General features: G+C 39.5%; 1 protein-coding gene and 1 long non-coding RNA gene across 2 annotated transcripts; both read right to left on the bottom strand.

The window, feature by feature from the left end:
• Positions 1-8120: 8120 nt before the first annotated feature.
• On the bottom strand, positions 8121-9298 carry LOC123476860. The gene is made up of 2 exons (XR_006651834.1): positions 9036-9298; positions 8121-8226 (listed from the first exon to the last, which is right to left on the bottom strand). It is a non-coding gene; the product is annotated as an uncharacterized LOC123476860 (long non-coding RNA).
• Positions 9299-10709: 1411 nt separating this feature from the next.
• On the bottom strand, positions 10710-13456 carry LOC116933206 (N-acetyltransferase ESCO2). The gene is made up of 5 exons (XM_032941044.2): positions 12224-13456; positions 11844-12152; positions 11561-11777; positions 11322-11495; positions 10710-11259 (listed from the first exon to the last, which is right to left on the bottom strand). Exons 1-5 carry the CDS (start codon positions 13186-13188, stop codon positions 10921-10923), a joined length of 2004 nt encoding a protein of 667 aa, XP_032796935.2. The 5' UTR covers positions 13189-13456; the 3' UTR covers positions 10710-10920.
• Positions 13457-16410: the final 2954 nt, after the last annotated feature.

Genomic DNA, 16410 nt, shown 5'->3' with positions numbered 1-16410 from the left:
TTCAAAATTATTACTTCAAGAGCTATCCATCAAGAGCTATCCATTCCTGCAATTTTTTTGCAAATATAGAGCTTATAGTTTACCGATTATAATTCATTTAGTTTCACGATCCGTCAAACCACACCGACAAAAATATCCAATCGGTTTACTACTTGGATAGATATTTGTTAAGCAAAAATTTAACGGAAGTGGATAGCCCCCATCATCGGCTGTCCATTTCTGTAAAATTTGTTTATTTAGACCTAATATTTTTACCTATGAAGCTATTTAAATTTTTTGTACTGGCATAGAGGGATTACCCGAGACACGTTAAACCGCACAGTCCTGCCTACCTGAAAAATAGCTGATGGGTCATTACTCGGGTAGGTGCTTTTCAAGCGGTTTTCTTTCGTTCAAAATACCCCCTTTAAAAGATATGGCCCAGCCTTAACTTTAAAAAGGGTTGGCAAGTGAAGGAAAATTAATAAAACTATAATGTATTGCACAAAATAAGTCAAATAGGGTACACAGTAATGATATCGGGTTTTGGAACCGGTTCCACTACCCGAATGCTCATGAGTGGAAATTCACAATAGAGGCAATTCACATCGCGGTTTCGCGTGTCAATTGTTTCGATGTCCGCCATTTTCTCTGGATGTTTATGTCATGTTTCGCGTTGTCTGTATTGGCTGAAAGTGTTATTTCCCAATACAAAGTGGATTTTGTGAATCAGTGTTTAATTTTTTTCAATTTTTTTTTGTGTCAGTTAATTGCTACGTATCTTAGTTAGTATGTGTAGCAATTTCTGTTTCCAGATCACATTTCTTGTATGTTTAAAAAAATCTTTTCTGTAGGGCTGTCAGAAGATAAACGTAAGTATGCAGCAAAACTATTAATAGTAGGTTGTGATTGCCCCTATACAATTCACGAAGAGTATTGGTGCAATGGACTTAGCATCGCAGGAAAAATGCCACTGGTAACCAATCTTGATTTGGTAAATTACCTGCTATGTTCCAAGTCTCTGTGATGACGCCATCTGGCAACACCGCACCCGTCGGCTCTATATATAGGGGAGAACCCCTTGCCCTCTGGGTCAGTCTCTGTCTGCTCTTCATAGAGCACTGGTCGCAGGTGTATCCAATACACGTTGATCCAAGCCGCATCCTATTTCTCTCATTCTAAGTTCATCACATGGCGCAGATGGTAATTGGTTCAATGTTAGTACATTTATCGTGACAATTTTTGGGTGAATTTCCCGACCAGAGTGATTGTGTACTGCAGTTTATGTGACGTCACGACAGTATCGTTTTTGACCGCATGGCTGCGCACGGCACTACCCAGTTGACTCTTGACAATTGTTTGGCCTAACATTTTTGCCATGTCCTAATTAGTGGGCATCAAAAGGCATCTGACAGTTAACTATTGATTGGAGGTGAAATTCTCGCTTTATCGGTCCTTGTCATGATAGCAATCGTGATTTATGGGCAATTGAGCTGTTTTTTTTTGTTTTTGGAACATTTTTTTTTCGCCATGCGCTAGTCGGTCCTTGTCATGGTAGCAATCGTGATTGATGGGCCACTGAGCGGTGTATTTTGAGTTTTTGTCCTTTTGAGTAATTGTCGGCAACAAGCGTCCGTCTTTTTTCCGAGCTGGAGGAAGGGAGTGAATGGCTTGACATTGGCTGGCTTTGGGGCAATTACCGAAACATGGCGACTACGGCATTCAAGCCGTATGGTAAACCTCCTCCTTTTGATTTAGATGAATACAAAGACTCTTTTGAATTATGGCACAAGAAATGGACAATTTTTCTCAGTTTGTCGACGATTGATTCGGCACTCGACGCAGGTGATCGGGGCTTATACAAGGCTCATACTCTGCTATCGTGTTTATCAACCGACACACTTCAAGCTGTACTTTCCATGGGCCTCACCGACGCTCAGCTTGACGACCATACGGTTGTCATCGACCATCTCCGTGCTCGTTGCAATGCCGGCCGCAACCGCCACGTGTGGCGCCAACAGTTTGCCGCCAAAAAGCAAGGCATTCAACAAGCAGCAGACGATTGGTTGTGTGAGTTGCGGGATTTAGCCCGTAAATGTGAATTTGCTACAGATTGTTGTGCTAGCTGTGAACCGACCCGCATATTAGGCCAACTAATTTTCGGCGTAGAAAGTGACGAAGTTCGTGTTAAACTACTTGAACACGGAGCAACTTTATCACTTGATCAGGCGCTGACAATTACTCGAACTGCAGAAGCCTCCAACAAGCAGTCGAAGAATTTAAAGACAGGTGAGGCTGCGGCAATTCAAGGCGCGACTTCTTCTTACAAGCGTTTCAAACAAAAATCCAGCAATCCGCCAGTAGGTGGCAGCAGTTCAGCAGGCGCAAAATTCACGGGCTGCTGGAATTGCGGATCAAAGACACGTTGTAAGCCTTTGACGGCCTGTCCGGCCCAAGGGAAAGAGTGTAAAAAGTGCGGCCTACTGAACCATTACTTTAGAGTTTGCCGGAACCCAAAAACAGTTAAAAAACAACAGGGCATTTACATTGACCCCTCCCCTCCGACAGTGGGGGCTGTGAACGCGAGTGATTTAGTGGAACTGGCCGTCAATCCGGAAAAATGGACATCATCGTTATTGATCAATTTTCTCCCAGATACAGGTGCTGACCTAGACGCCATCCCAGAATCCCTCTACAAGCGGAAGTTAAGCAAGGTGGCGCTGCAAAAAGGTGTACAACCAGTTACAGCAGTTGGGAGCCCGATTATCAGCATTGGCGTGTTTAGTGCGGTTATTGTGTGGACGACACGTGACAAAGTGTCCCGATCAGTAAACACCGCCATTCACGTGTTGCGCGAATTGAAGCAGCCAGTGTTGTCCAAAAGGAGCCAACAGACGTTGGGAATGCTTCCAGCCGCCTATCCGCACGCATACGTTGGAATGGTGGCGAGCACGCCACCTACTGACAAACAACGACATGCCGATCTCAAAACTCTCATGAACGAATGCCCGCGGATTTTTGACGGAACCTGCCACCAGATGTCGGGACCACCATGCCATTTCCAGTTGATGGAGAACTCGCAGCCTGTGGCAATGAGGGGCTCTCGCCCAATATCCGTCCCTTTGCTGCCAAGAGTTAAGGCAGAGTTGGACAATCTCGAATCTGCTAACATCATCCGAAGAGTGGTAAAGCCCACAGCTTGGGTACATCCGTTTATAGCTCTTCCGAAGAAAAATGGTGACATCCGTCTGGTAATCGACTTTCGTGAGTTGAACAAGTGCATAATTAGGCCAAATTTTGAGACGGCCACACCTTTTCAGGCAGTGCGCACCATTCCGCCCGGAATGAAATTTTTTACAGTCATTGATGCGCTGAAAGGGTATCATCAGGTACCGCTAGATGACGAATCGATCGACCTGACAACATTTTCTACTCCCTTCGGGCGATACCAGTACCTTCGTCTTCCGTTCGGCGTCTCGCATGCAGGTGACGACTACTGCCGTCGAGTGTCGGAAGTGTTTGATGATCTCCTGAATTGTCGACGCATCGTTGAAGATATTCTCGTATACTCCGCAACGTACGATGAGCACATCGAAGCGGTACGAAAATTATTCCATCGAGCAGCAGCTCACAACGTTGCCATCAACACCACCAAAATAGTGTTCGCCCAGCCCGCTGTTACTTTTGGCGGTTACGTCGTCGATGCTGACGGTTTTCGTCCGGATCCAGAGCTCACCCGAGCTATCCGCGAGTTTCCCACACCCGGCTCGATTACAGACGTCCGTTCATTTTTTGGACTTTGCCAGCAAGTTGGCAATTTTTCTGACCAGCTGGCCGCTGCATTAGATCCATTATCCCCACTGCTCAAAACTGGCTACACATGGGAATGGACCACTAAACATGAAGAAGCTTTCACGGCAGCAAGAACACTCTTGTCTACCGTTCGTGATTTAGCGTTTTACGACCCAAAGCGCCCGACAAGTCTTCATGTTGATGCATCACGGCTTAATGGACTCGGATTTTTACTAAAACAGCTCGACGATTCAAAAGTGTGGCGTGTTGTGCAAGCGGGATCTCGTTTTCTCTCTAGTGCTGAAACACGTTATGCCATGATCGAACTCGAGTGTTTAAGTGCGGCATGGGCTATGAATAAGTGTCGTCAGTTTCTTGAAGGACTTCCTTCGTTTGAATTAGTGACGGACCACAAACCATTAGTGCCCATTCTGAACAGTTACGCTCTAGACAAACTAGACAACCCCCGTTTGCTTCGTTTACGCCTTAAGATGCAGCGCTACTCATTTATTGCTCGTTGGGTGCCCGGAAAACAAAACTCCGATGCTGATGCCCTCTCTCGAGCGCCGGTCGATAAAGCAACCACTAGTGATGAACTGGGTGAAGGTTTGCCATCTTTTCAGGGAAAAATTGCTCTGATGAGTCTTTCCGGCAATCAGCTATCACAAACTGATCCGAATCTCGACCCAGTGTTAGAAAAGATTAAGTGTGCTGCAGCCATCGATCCGGTTATGGTAAAACTGAGAAATCAAATCATCTCAGGTTTTCCAAACGACAAATGTAATTTAGACAGTGACTTGCGTCCCTTTTGGAGTGTAAAAGAACGTTTAGCAATCGATGACTCAGATGACATGATTGTAATGGGACCTCGTGTCGTTATTCCGCATTCTATTCGTGCAAACATCCTGCGTGATTTAGTGCAGATGCACCAAGGTGCAACAAAAACACGTCAACGAGCCCGTTTATCGGTATACTGGCCGAACATTGATAATGACATTGTGAACGCCACCAGAAATTGTAAAACGTGTACAAAACCTCTACCTTCACAGCAACCAGAGCCGTTTCGAGTCCGTCCACCAGCAACGCGTCCGTTTGAACAAATCCATGCGGATCTAGGCGAAGTGAATGGCCGCCATTTTTAGTGATGGTGGATTCATTCAGTGGTTGGCCTCATGTGGTTGCATTTCGTGACAGAAAAACAACAGCACGCAATGTCATTGGCCATATCCGTAATTTTTTTTCTAGCGTAGGAGCTCCAGTCACCTTTTGGTCCGACAACGGGCCGCAGTTTGGTGCAGCAGAGTTCCAGCGTTTTCTCACGGATTGGGGGATTACTTCCCTCATGTCTTCACCATATTATGCTCAATCCAATGGCCGGGCTGAAGCAGAAATCGACTCAATGAAGACGCTCATCCGTGGATCATGGACAGCTGGCGCATTTAACGAAGAGAAATTCGCCAAAAGTATCCTGCTTTTCCGAAACGCGCCGTGATCTGGCGGAGCAAGTCCAGCACAGTTGATTTTCAACCGTCCGGTGCGTGACTGTCTGCCAGCTCATCGCCGCTCATTCGCACCAGAATGGCAAAAAGCAGCCGATGTACTTGAGAAACGGGCGAGACGGTCCAAGGAGCTGCAAATAGCTCATTACAACAAGCATACGCGACCCCTCGCTCCGTTTATCATAGGCAACCATGTCCTGATCCAGCATCCCATCAGTAAGCTGTGGTGTACCCCCGGAGTAATCGTAGAAGTCGGCCATCATCGAGACTACCTCATCAAGACTCCAGCCGGGCGGATTTTTCGGCGCAATCGGCGTTTTCTTCGCCCTCGCGTACCCGTATTTCCAGCTACTACACCAGCTACTACACCAGTCCAGCCGGAAGTCGTTCAACCGCCGCAACCGGAACCAACCGAGCCACCGGTACGAGAGAATCCTGCTCCACCGATACAAGAAAATGCTGTTCCACCGGTGTTACGCCGTTCAACAAGGAAAAAACAGCCGCGGCGCCACTTCTTCCCAGCAGAGTGGACACAATAACACCCATCCCAGTCTCATGTTTACTTATTCATGGCTATGTGTGTGTTGTGTGTCCCCAGTTATTATTTTTCTCTAACATGTTTAAAAAGCAAAGTTAACAATGTACGTTATCTTTGCTCATTGAAAGGGGCGTGTGATGACGCCATCTGGCAACACCGCACCCGTCGGCTCTATATATAGGGGAGAACCCCTTGCCCTCTGGGTCAGTCTCTGTCTGCTCTTCATAGAGCACTGGTCGCAGGTGTATCCAATACACGTTGATCCAAGCCGCATCCTATTTCTCTCATTCTAAGTTCATCACAGTCTCCATACACGCATGAAGATTTAAAGGCTTACAAGGGCCTTGAGACCTACAAGAGATTTATCGATGGGGGAATTGGATCATTTTGTGCAATCAGTCTTTTAAACAAAAATTTGTTGATGAAAGCGAAGGTTATTACTCTTCATTTGTTTATTTGTAACATTACTATAACATATAACTTTTTGTTGTCATAACGTATGAATAAATTATACTTCATAATTTGTATTACCTCTTGAACATTTAAAATTACTCTTCTTGACTCTCTATCCATGGCTGACTTAGCGTTAACATACACTTTGTCAAGATTCAGGGATGGGGCCCAGTCTGGGTGTGTTTCTCCAGTGTACTAAAAAGGTTTTCCTGTGTGATTTCAAATAGAAGAATTAGATAGACACATTCACTATTAATAAATTTGTCGAGACTTACCTAGAACAAAATGTGCATTACAAACTCTAATGTTATTTTTTTTGCAACCCGGGGCACAACAATATTGAAAACCCATGACAGCCCTACAGAAAAGATTTTTTAAAAAATACAAGATATGTGATCTGGAAACAGAAATTGCTACACATACCATAGACAACGAAGTGGAAGACATCGAAGGGGGCCATAAGGCTGAGAGGACGGTAGGTAGCGATGCGCGTGAGATGCCGCATAGTGGCGCTGAGTCCGCTAAGATAATAATTTTGGGTTTCCCTACTGATCCAATGCTTCACACACCGTAATTTTTAATTAAATCATGCACGGTATCACTTTGGTATGCACATGTAAATTAAGCACAAAAATTCAGCATATCGTGTGAATTATTTTATATTTTTAGTGGTTGGGTAACCTACTTTCATAAAATGTTTTATTTTTCCCCATTTCCCCGAGACAAAAATTTTTTTTTTTCGAATTTTCGAGATAGGGAAAATGGGGGAAAATAAAACATTTTATGAACGTAGGTTACCCAACCACTAAAAATATGAAATAATTCACACGATATGCTGAATTTTTGTGCTTAATTTACATGTGCATACCAAAGTGATACCGTGCATGATTTAATTAAAAATTCCGGTGTGTGAAGCATTGGATCAGTAGGGAAACCCAAAATTATTATCTTAGCGGACTCAGCGCCACTATGCGGCATCTCACGCGCATCGCTACAGAGGGATATAGGCGTTAGCGGTCTTCCACTTCGTTGTCTATGCACATACTAACCAAGATACGTAGCAATTAACTGACAAAAAAAAAATTAAAGAAAATTAAACACTGATTCACAAAATCCACTTTGTATTGGGAAATAACACTTTCAGCCAATACAAACAACGCAAAACATGACATAAACAACCAGAGAAAATGGCGGACATCGAAACAATTGACACGCGAAACCGCGATGTGAATTGCCTCTATTATTACAGTAGTTTTTATGAAATTATACCGTTGCTTAATTAAGTAATATTCTAATAAATGAGAAAAAAAATTATAAAGTTAAAAGGCATTGTATTACGGAAAGGAAACAGAAAGAAATACAAACAAGAAACATAAATAATAACAAACACAAAACCAAAAAAATAACGGCTCGGGGGTTTTGTGTTTTTGCCTGACAGGGTTCAGGTCCCTGAACGAGATGGAGTTGCAACTGAATGCGTAAGGCAAGTTGCGCTAGTATAGCGAATTGAGCTGCCTATCTCTTGCTGCAAATTGAGACCAGGGACCTGAACCCTACCAGGAGTTGTCATCATGTTTTGCCTGACAGCGTTCAGGCCCCTGAACGAGATGGAGTTGACATTCAGTTTACAAGTAGATACAGATCAGTTCAGTATACTTGCTTCTCTGAATTCAGTAAAAGTAAAGTAACAATAAAGTATATTTGGTCGGGTAAAATAGACTTTATCCCTTTAAGTATTTAGCTTTACGAGATACAAATACTGTAAGTTTTTGAGAAAAACACTAACTGAAAGACTCTAGACTTTTAATAGGGCTATTTATTTTCTTGTCATTATTATCCACTAAATATCTTTTCTTTTCTTCCTTTTCCCTTTTTTTTTCATTCAAGTTTCATGGATCGTGAATCGTGATCCGGTTATCAAACAACAAAGTTTCATCCAAGTTTAGGGTGGGTCGTATCAGTGTTCTGCCGAATAAGGAAAAAATTTATTTGAATATGAATACGAATAAAATGAAAATTGAATCGAATAAAGAATAAGAATAAAGAATAAAAATAAAAAATGAAGAATAAAGAATAAAAATAAAATTTATTTTTATTCGTATTTCGAATAAATTTTCGAATAAATTTTCGAATAAAATAAATTCTAATGATTTTCTTAATTTAAGGATGATGTTTCGATTTTTGAATCATAAATTAAAAACAATTAATAGTAAATAATTAAGAAAGTGATTTCTTTATTTTGGTGACACAGCCAGTCCAATCAAATCAAACAAAAAAAACTTCAAAATCAACGGAATCCAGATTCATGCAGTGTTCTGCCGAATAAGGAAAAAATTTATTTGAATATGAATACGAATAAAATGAAAGTTAAATCGAATAAAGAATAAGAATAAAGAATAAAAATAAAAAATGAAGAATAAAGAATAAAGAATAAAAATAAAATTTATTTTTATTCGTATTTCGAATAAATTTTCGAATAAATTTTCGATAATTCTAATGATTTTCTTAATTTAAGGATGATGTTTCGATTTTTTGAATCATAAAATTAAAAACAATTAATAGTAAATAATTAAGCAAGTGATTTCTTTATTTTGGTGACACAGCCAGTCCAATCAAATCAAACAAAAAAAACTTCAAAATCAACGGAATACGTTTCTGAACAGCTCACACCTGTCTTACACTCACACGAGTCACACCTATTCAAAATTCAAGTAGCCCTATTGTATTAGCATTCAATTTTAAAAATAAATGGCATTATTTGATAATTTTATTACCGAAATGCCTAATTCCAGTTGCAAGATTTGATACACTTTAATACGTAAACGTAACAGCTTAGTTTTATATTTTAAGTTCTTCCAGAAGTAGTATCACTAATTCAAGAGTGTGCTAGTAGCAGACAATTATTGGCCTCATGACATTTTCAATGGCTAAACGGAAAAAATAACTCCAAACAAAAGAGCAACGGCTAGCGGAAACAAAGATTTTTAAACTTAGAGGAACTTTATTTTTTATTCGATTTTTCCATTTAAATTTTGGATAATCGAATAAAAAATAAAAATAAAATACAGTTAAAAAATATTCGAGAATAAAGAATAAGAATAAATCGAATAAAAATTTATTCGAAATAAGGAATAAGATTTTATTCGTATTCTTATTCAGAATACGTTTTTTATTCGAAAGAGCTTTATTCGGCAGAACACTGGATTCATGGAACAGTAGAAAGCTAGTAGCAGACAATTACTGGCCTCATGACATTTTCAATGGCTAAACGGAAAAAATAACTCCAAACAAAAGAGCAACGGCTAGCGGAAACAAAGATTTTTAAACTTAGAGGAACTTTATTTTTTATTCGATTTTTCCATTTAAATTTTGGATAATCGAATAAAAAATAAAAATAAAATAAAGGTAAAAAATATTCGAGAATAAAGAATAAGAATAAATCGAATAAAAATTTATTCGAAATAAAGAATAAGATTTTATTCGTATTCTTATTCAGAATACGTTTTTTATTCGAAAGAGCTTTATTCGGCAGAACACTGGTGTTAGACCGGGTATTTTGAACCGAAAGGGAAAAAACGAGATTTAAGACTACCTACCATAATTTCACTTCCAGGTTTCCTGAAACAAAAGTTTCACCATTATAAAAAATTTTTTAGGACGCGGCTTTCCACAAGTTAAATTTTTATTCAAAAATTGAGCGTTCAGCCCATACCACAAACGTGTATACAGAAATGTAAACAACCAGCAAAAACGGCGGAGCCAAAAACAATTGACACGCGAAACCGCGAAGTGAATTGCCTCTATTAGTGTAAATTGTCAGAAATATGTAATAGAATATAGTCAATATACAATGTATTACACGAAACGGGGCAAACAGGGTACAGGGGACAAAATAGTGTAATCGGGTTTTGGAACTGGTTTTATTCCGGCCCGACAACCGACCTAATTACACGTAGGTGACAATTTACACTAATTTAAATAAAAACACCGTTTCTTAGTTTAATCCTATTCTATAAAATGGAAAAAGATTTAATAAATTTAAAAATATTGTATTTGCATAACTGAAAAAAACAAAAACAAACAATAAGCGTAAATAATAAAAATTTACACAAGAATTGACAACGGACTATAGTCGGTTCTCGGATGGAGTTTCTGTTGAGTAGAAAGGTTACGTATGCAATTGCATTAACATCATAGTGGAAACGGATCCGTGGTAACGACTCAAGGTATCCGTTTTGAGCGACCAATGACTGATCTGTATCTAATGACGGATAAAGACTGTGTTGACCGCAGTCACATCTATTTTAGCCACGGAATCCTTAAGTGAGCTAGCAGAAGACAAAAACCAATACCAGTATGGAATAGGTGATAGATGGGTTCCCATGCTTGGAATTTTCAATCATAATATTGATATAATATTATAATAACACGATGTGTTATACAGTAGGTAAATTTTTCGCAGTTGGATTTATTTAGATAATACGAGATACACATTTCTAGAATGATACTATGTCATATTACGCAAGTAGTACAGGCGCTACAGGCGAAAACAGGATTCTATGTTTAAAACGCTAGAATAGCATGAGCTAAATACGACAAAAGTAAAAACGAATAGTTCAAGTGAAAAGATGGCTGAAATCTTAAACCCCTAATAAGACACTACATATTGTAGACAAGGAAATCTTCACGCTTCGTGTAGCTCTGGGCAAATGCCAATCCATTTTCAGTTGGATCTGAGAAAGCCAACTCGTCGGTTGATATAATTTTGCCATAAACGAATTCTGTCCTCATGGCATCCAGTAAACGAGATGCAGTTTTGCGACGACGGAATGTCGGAAGAACCCAAATGCGACTAATACCACAAAGGGCTGGGGAAGGATCAGCAGAGCAGCACTTCCCAGACGAAGCTCCAGTTGATGGTATCATACGACATCCCTGGGTTACACCATGGGCGACAAGAACCCCAACTATTTTTTTATCCGCAATGTACAGATAGACCTAAAGAATAGTTTAATTTTTTAAATAAATAATTCATGATATTAAGAAACAATACTTATTACTTTCGTAGTTTCAGGGTTACGAATTCCTATTTCAGAAAATCCAAGCTCGTTATCAACCACCTTAGTTAAAACATTTTCTATTTTCTTCCAGCAATGAACTGCATCACCATGGTGGACCGCTATAATGTATCCTTCAGCGTTGAAGCGACGCAACACCCTTTCTTTTTTCCAGCCCTTAACAGAAATAGAAAAATTGGCTTTGCGGAATTGCAACTACCTCACTGAGAGCAAGTACATACGGCGAATTTGAGCGTGTCGTTGACAACTTGGTGTAATCCCACATGAATTAACTCGTCCTCCGGATCTTTTACATGGTACACCACCATACATTCGGGACATTGTACGGCGCCGAATTTCTTCTGTCCGGCGTCAAGTATCCTCTGATTTCCTCCATCCTTTAGTGCACGCACCCACTGCGCTTTTACATTCATTTTTCGCACCGCACGATTTTCCGTACTATGACAAAACCATAGGGTAAGGTTATTACATATATATGGAAGGGAGGATTATTGGAAAATTTACATTGGCTCAGACGGTTTACTTGAATTGTTGCAAAAGAGCGGGAACAGTTTGCTTGTTGCTACGTGTTCTTTTCCTTTCACTTCCTGAATTGGCGCGTCCTTCTCAGTAGACTCGTCTTCACTCAATCCATTCAAAATTTCTTGGATATTACACGAAATATCCATCGATTCCGCAATGTCATCGTCCCAATCCTGGTTTAAAATGTTTTGATCTTCACTAGTAGTAGGTGCTTCTCTAACTACTTGCTTGCAAGGGGATTTTCGAGGAGACCTACGAATGAAAGCGACTGGCTTTTCGTGAACTTGTAATCTAGAACGCAGAAAAGCAATTAGAATGGCTAGTTTTGAAGTTTTGAAAATTACTAATTTATTATGCTCTACTTTAGATTTTCGTTGACGGAAACGGTGACGACACGGTTTGACGCTTCTTGTTCAGTACCCCGTGACTTGAAAAATTTCCTTTCGCGTGTATCTTTTCGATAACGAACATTCCAATTACGCGTAATAATTTTTGGAGATATGGTATGATTCTTGTTCTCTTTACCCAACGCTTTTGGACCTGGGGATTTAAGTGTCTGAACTGGCAATAGTGGTCTAATTGGAACAGACACGTTGATCCCCTGAATACTTTCAGTATTAAGAGTATCATGATCAGAGATGGAAACACACATTTCTAGACTAGTTGGTACGGTTCTGTTCAAAGGATCGAAAGGGTTCTTTATGACTCCTTCAGCTTTGGTTTTTTTTAACTCACTTAATGACAATGACATACTTGGTTTCACTTTTTTTTCTGTCCAACGGATTCTATGGGAAACTCCAGAATTTATCTGCCCAGCAATTCTTTTTTTGCTTCTTGACAATTTCAGCATTGTTGGAACTGATACTTTAGGTGATGTTTTTTGTCTTTTTGCTGCACTGACTTGAACGGTAGTTTCCTTTACCATGTTCTCATTCTTGGTTGGCAAATGTAAGGTGTGGTGGCACTCTTCTTCAATAAGGCGTCTCTTGGCTTTGATACCTACAGAGGCATTGGTGGTAATAAAAAAAGCCTTATTTTTGTTACCAGGAGTATCAGGAATCATTTCCTGTGATGGTGTGGATGTCTGTTTAAGATAACGGTGTGACTTGCTACTTGAAGACTCTCCAGAAGATGTAGTAGGTGTCATTAGGACGGCTTGAACGGGTGAATCTAATAGTTGAAGCGGTGACATAGACAGTTCACTGAAATCGGTCGTTTTGTTAACCAAGAAGGCAGGTGAATTCATAATCTTCCTGCATGCCCCACTTTTGGGTGTTGTTAGCCATCTCAAATGGGTTCTTCTAAATTCTGGGCTTGGAGTATCCATAGCCACTTCAAATTGTAGGTAACACCACGCTTTATTATTTTCCTTACAATTAACCGTTGGTTTTTAAAATCGTCTAGGACTCTAGGAGTTGTGACGATGTAATACACACACGCAGTCTCAAAGGTTTCCTTCCCTTGTTCTTATGTTCAGTTCCACAGATATGTTTAGGGAGAACTTTTGGCGCGAAAATAACAGCGTTGCCAGTATTGATACAGGTCTGCAGATATATCTAGTGCCAGAGTCATAGAACCCTGGTTCGTTCACGACAGGGGGGGAATCGTCTGTCTTTGTGCTAAATTTCGGAAATAGCAGTCAGAGCCTCCAGCGGGTGTGTGATAAGTGCACCAATCAGGAAATACGTTTGAAAACTTCAACAGCCAATCACAACAGTGATAAAGGAAACGAACAGAGCAGACGATACCAGAAAAATTGAAGCTCGAATAGAAACACTGAAATGGCCGTTGAATAATTCAGTTTCTCTCGATAGATGACTCTGATTTTAGTTTCCACCACTGTGCCCCGCCCCAAAAACGTCGAAATTTCAGACATTCAGACCAACGAAACGCGGTATAGGGATTCCTCTCAGCCTGGACCAACCAGGGTTCTATGACTCTGCTAGTGCCAGAGCAGAGTAATAGCAGAGTAATAGAATACTGGTGTAGCCACGCTTATGGCGGGTCCTCCCATTGCCTTTTTGGCCTGAAAGTCTTTCTGTCCCATAACGAAAGCGCCACAGCGGCTGTGTTGTGAACTTGTGATGTATTACGTTTTCGCTATGTTTTCGCTCATTTTCGTCGTCTGTACTTCAGAAAGTAAACAAAAAGGGGCCTAATTAATTAGTGTGAAAAAATGTATGTATAAACATATGGGTTGTTATAACAATAACAACCCTTAAAACTCAATTCATAGGTGGCAGTTACGGTTATGGGACACTTAACTCGATATCTTGCCTCATTTTCTCACAATCGATACGCGAAATTGGCAACAACTTTTGGGAAAAAATCCGAGAGGGGGAGTTAACATGGCCGTGGCTACACCAGTATTCTATTACTCTGGCCAGAGTTATAGAACCCTGGTTCGTTCACGACAGGGGGGGAATCGTCTGTCTTTGTGCCTAATTTCTGAAATAGCAGTCAGAGCCTCCAGCGGGTGTGTAATGCACTACATCGAATGCACCAATAAGGAAATGTCTTTGAAAACTTAAACAGCCAATTGCAGCAGTGATAAGAAAACGAATGAAGCAGACGACACTTGAAAAATTGGAGAATTTGTTGCAGTTCGAAAACAACCAACACCAGGGGCCGTATTCTAGCCTTGACTTAAGCACGGAATTTTTTCTTAACTTACTGTTTTTTGCTTAAAAATCCAATTTATGCTTGGATTTACCTAAAACCGTATTCTAGCTTTTCTCAACTCACCCTTTTTTCTTAAGAAATATTTTGAACTTTGTCTTTTTAAACTTAAGAAAGCAAATTTTTTTAAGCCAACCATTAGTTGGCTTACAGCGGTTATTTTCTTAAAATTTCGTGCTAAGGCTAATGCTTACAGCTATTGTTGTCCTAGTTTTTAGTATTTTCACGTGTCATTGTTTTGATTTTCAAGTAACAACATCTAGTGGTCTTGTTGATTGTTGATGAATAATTGAAGATGAATAACATCGACAAGTTCGAACGTCACCTTGATGTTTTGAACGAAGTTTTAAATAGTGACAATGACAGTGATGCGAATGAGGATGAATTGTATGAAAAACGAATAGAAGTGAGAAGGAGAATGGTTCCGTTTTATCGTCAGCGTGCTGATATTTTTGATATATTTGACGATGGGTCAATCCGCGCGGATTTGACAAATCCGATGCGCGACCAAAACTCGGATTTCGTTGAAATTTGGTAAGTAAATCAATAAATATGTTTAAAATTTATTGGCCAAAGGATTTTTTTTTTGCGCAATTAGGGAAAAAGTTACAGCAAAATGAAAATCAGATTTTTTCATTTTGCCGTAACTTAGGATTTTTTCCGCGTTTTCATTTTTATTTATTTAAGACTAGTTTTTATTTCTCTATTGATTTTTGAATAAGTATGTCTTATTCAGTTTTTCACGCTCTTTTTAATGGTATTTTTTTTTTTAATTTTTTCAATTTAATTACGTTATTTAACTTTTAAATGTTCAGAGTGTGTCTTACAAAAGTAGACCTGAACAGATTCGCTTCTGAGATTTATTTGCAATTTTTGCACTAAAAAAAAGAGGACATATCATATTATATGCTCTATTTTTTTCGCTAGGGTTAAATTCTCCATAGTGCCGATTAAATTGTTTGAAATCTCCCTATTTTGATGTAAAATATTGGCTTCGGCGGCCATTTTCACTCATCCCTTTTCCCTGTCTCCCCTTTTTCACCAATCCACCAAGACCGCCTGGGGTAGTCAAGGTCAAAAAGGGAGACAGGGTAAAGGGATGAGTGAAAATCCCCCCAATATTTTACATCAAAATAGGGAGATTTCAAACAATTTAATCGGCACTATGGAGAATTTAACCCTAGCGAAAAAAATAGAGCTTATACTATGATATGTCCTCTTTTTTTTTAGTGCAAAATTAAAAATAAATCTTAGAAGCGAATCTGGGGCAGTATTCTAGCCTTGACTTAAGCACGGAATTTTTTCTTAACTTACTGTTTTTTGCTTAAAAATCCAATTTATGCTTGGATTTACCTAAAACCGTATTCTAGCTTTTCTCAACTCACCTTTTTTCTTAAGAAATATTTTGAACTTGTCTTTTTAAACTTAAGAAAGCAAATTTTTGTAAGCCAACTATTAGTTGGCTTACAGCGGTTATTTTCTTAAAATTCCGTGCTAAGGCTAATGCTTACAGCTATTGTTGTCCTAGTTTTTAGTATTTTCACGTGTCATTGTTTTGATTTTCAAGTAACAACATCTAGTGGTCTTGTTGATTGTTGATGAATAATTGAAGATGAATAACATCGACAAGTTCGAACGTCACCTTGATGTTTTGAACGAAGTTTTAAATAGTGACAATGACAGTGATGCGAATGAGGATGAATTGTATGAAAAACGAATAGAAGTGAGAAGGAGAATGGTTCCGTTTTATCGTCAACGTGCTGATATTTTTGATATATTTGACGATAATAAAATTTACAAAGTATTTAGATTCGATAAAGCTTCTATTTGGTATATCGAAGGTATTCTCTATTTCATATTATTAGTAGTC

The sequence above is a fragment of the Daphnia magna genome, linkage group LG10 (genome assembly GCF_020631705.1).
Source record: "Daphnia magna isolate NIES linkage group LG10, ASM2063170v1.1, whole genome shotgun sequence".
NCBI lineage: Eukaryota > Metazoa > Arthropoda > Branchiopoda > Diplostraca > Daphniidae > Daphnia > Daphnia magna.
The sequence above is the reverse complement of the archived record's forward strand: the minus strand, read 5'-3'. Positions and strand labels throughout refer to the sequence as shown.

Excerpts from the sequence above, each read along its gene's own strand:
- LOC116933206 (XM_032941044.2), bottom strand. The coding sequence starts at position 13,188 with ATGGATACTCCAAGCCCAGAATTTAGAAGAACCCATTTGAGATGGCTA. Across the intron at positions 11,496-11,560 it reads ACGACACGCTCAAATTCGCC|GGCTGGAAAAAAGAAAGGGT; the intron begins GTATGTACTTGC and ends ATTTCTGTTAAG. Across the intron at positions 11,260-11,321 it reads GTAACCCTGAAACTACGAAA|GTCTATCTGTACATTGCGGA; the intron begins GTAATAAGTATT and ends ACTATTCTTTAG.